General features: G+C 46.3%; 1 protein-coding gene across 1 annotated transcript in view; it reads left to right on the top strand.

Annotated features, from left to right (window-relative positions):
- Positions 1-1995: 1995 nt before the first annotated feature.
- The window catches only part of USP24 (ubiquitin specific peptidase 24), a 132950-nt gene continuing 131952 nt past the window's right edge, over positions 1996-2993 (top strand). Inside the window, exons 1-2 of the mRNA XM_034641292.1 lie at positions 1996-2110; positions 2596-2714. Of these exons, the coding sequence (XP_034497183.1) occupies positions 1996-2110; positions 2596-2714 (234 nt within the window). The remainder of the gene's footprint in view (positions 2111-2595; positions 2715-2993) is intronic.

Here is a 2993-nt window from a genome sequence, read left to right as displayed (position 1 = left end):
CTCCTTACCACAGTTTAAGGAACGCTTCAGATCTGGTGTTGGCCTAATTTCCGGCCTCCCTTCTCACTACTACCTAAGGACCCCAGCCATATTCCGCTGGTTTTTAATTTTTCTCAGTTGCTTTCTTCTCCCTCACTCCAGGGCCTTTGCACATCCTGTTCCTATTCTTTGGATCTCTTTTCAACTCATATTCATTTTCCTGCCTTTTCTACTTCCTTTCAGATTATAGTTTAAATATTCTCTGGGATTTAGATTTCCTATGCTTGGTAATTTACCCCTGTAAAAGGCAAGAAAATTTGCCCCTGATGGCCTGAAATTCCCTATCGAAGCACCTACCACACTTTATGATTACTGCTTTATTGTCTGTCTCCTTTTAAAGACAGTAAGTTCTTAAAGGGCAGGAACTGTACCTGTCTTGCTCATAGTCGTCTCTCTAGTCCTCAACCTGGGTCAAAATAGACACTAAATATTTTTTAGATTACTAATATTAGAAAGCCCTCATATTTTGTCTTCAAGACAGTTCATCATATCTCTCTTCAAGACCTATTTTTTCCTTCTAGAAGCTTCTAGAGAAGGATAACTGAATTGAATGTCATTGAAAATTTTTTAGTCCTTTCAACATTTTCAAGATTTTACTGCAATTAAAACAAAAACGTAAGTGAAAGTATGAATATTCACACCACAGGCCCCTGCCCTGCTATCCCAATTCAACAGCGTTTAAAGCGCTCATTTGCTTTCTCACATGCAAAAAAGTGTGATTATAACTACTTGCATCCTCAAATGACACTCTGGCTTTTCAGTCACTCCAGGATCCGGTTCAAAAATGGCCTTCCTTGTTTTCTGTAGCCTTTTGTGGCTCCTTTCCAGTTTTCATCACAGACTTTGTTTTTCTCTGCTTCCTCTTCTCAGCTCGGCACAGCTTCCTCTGTCATGTTCTATAAACCTGCCACTGTTGACGAGTCTTTTTATGTGCCATCCGAATTGGCCGGCTCTGTCTCATTACCTCTTGGGTTCTGTCTCAAGTCTCAGCGGCAAACAATTTTTTCTTTACCTGTTACTTTCTCTCCCCCACCCCACCCCCCGCCCCGCCTTTTTACTCATTTCTTAATTTGGTCACTGAATTAACTCTTCAAACACAGGGCCACATTGAATGCCATCACTTTGCCATCATCAAATTTTGTCTGCTTTGTTTCGTGTGGCAGCACTGGTGAGAGAACAGTACCTGGCGCCTGAGAAACAGCACATATTTGTTGAATAAATGAAATATTTTGGTGTGTACTCTAGGATAGGTTGCTTGGCTTCATTTACATTACTTTTGGTCCTTGTGTACCAGAGACAAATATTTGAACATCGTTGAGGACTTAGAAGTTAATAACACTTAGTAAAATTTTATGTACACACACACTGAACCTGATTCAGTTATATGCGTTCTTTCTTAGCAGGTTCCTTTTTTGTTGTTGTTATTGTTCAAAAATGTAAGAAGAAGGATTTGTTATTTTCATTCACAAATTAAGATTTTATTTCCTTTGGGTATAAGGCCTATTCTTTGTTCTATAATAGTCTTTAATCATTACAACAAATATACTTACTTCATTTAAATGTAAACAACAGTATAAATTCACCCTGTAAATAAAATTGCTGGTGTTTGCAAATACAGGTAGCAAGTACTAGGCAAGAAGGGTTCTGTGGTCCAGGGGAAAAGACGCTAACAGAATGCAGGGAACATTTCTGGGCACTGACACTAATTTAAGATTTAGGATATGTGGAGATTTTAGTGAGTGCTGGGTTGTCACAAGGAGGGGTTTGATGGGATGAGAAAGGTTAGTTGGTGGACTTTAGGATTCTGGAAGAAACGGTGAAGGCATTAAGGAGATGAACTGAATTAACAAATATGTAGTGAGATAAAGAAAAGGCATCAGGATCTTAGGAGATGGTGGGGAAAGAACCTAGAAGCATGAATTAAAGGAAACTGAAGGTGGGGAAATAGCAAGGGCCATGGCCTCGAAGGCAGAGTCAAGGAAACTAAAGACCCAGTCCCCGGGAGCTAATGCTAAAGGTGGAAAGAGAAAGCAAAGCAAGCAGGCCTCAAAGGGAAGAGGAATGCTCAAAGGTAGAGACCGATAGTGGTGGGGTTCTCCCGTGAAACTGAGTGGGTAGGATTCTCCCTCAAAGGGCAGAAACAGAATCCTGAGCCAAATGATGCGGTAGTGTGGGTAGGTGGACAGCATCAGAAAGGGAGCGAGGTCCAAGGCGTTCGAACGCGTCTGTCGGGCGTGTGATGCAGTCTGGGTTTTTCGGAGGTTTTCGTAGAGAGCGCTGGGATTTAGATTCTGGGTCCTAAAAATACGTTTCAGAGCCCCAGGGTTTTTCAGTGTAAGAAACTGCTAGAGTTCGGTCATGTTTGGTGGGTGCAGGTGGCCAGTGACGGAAGCAACATTCAGTGAGGGCCGGGAATCAATTTCAGCCGGGTTAGGGTGATTTCAGTGAGACTTGGGAGGGATTTGGGTCGGGTTACGTGGGGGTGATTTTGGAACCGGGTGGATCCATGTGCCCGGTGTGGGCATGAATTGAGGTGGGCGTTGGGGTATATTTCAGGCAGCGCGGCGGGCGAATTTCCGTGGGATTGGGTGAATTTCCTTCGGGACTGCGGCGCATTTCAGGCCGCGCCGGTGGCGAAGTGCAACCGGGGCCGAATGAATCCCACCCGGGATGGGGTGCGTCGCAGGCGGGCGGGGGCGAGCCAGGCCCGGAGGGGAGTCCCGCTGGGGCTCTGAGCAGCTTGGGGGTGCGAGGCGGGGGGAACCGCCGTCAGGGCTGGGCCAGACCGAAGGCCTGGGGACTTGGGGGACGTTCCGCGCAGAGAGCCGCACTTCGCCCCCGCCCGTCCCGCTCCCGCGGGAACCTGTTGCTGGAGAAATGGGCGGGCGGTGGCGACGGCAGAAGACCCTCCCTCGCCTCCGCCCGGGCGTCTGGGCAGCCCTCTCACCCTAGAG

Source organism: Ailuropoda melanoleuca, chromosome 2 (genome assembly GCF_002007445.2).
Source record: "Ailuropoda melanoleuca isolate Jingjing chromosome 2, ASM200744v2, whole genome shotgun sequence".
Classification (NCBI taxonomy): Eukaryota; Metazoa; Chordata; class Mammalia; order Carnivora; family Ursidae; genus Ailuropoda; species Ailuropoda melanoleuca.
Note: the sequence above shows the minus strand (reverse complement) of the source record. Positions and strands in the feature narration are given on the sequence as shown.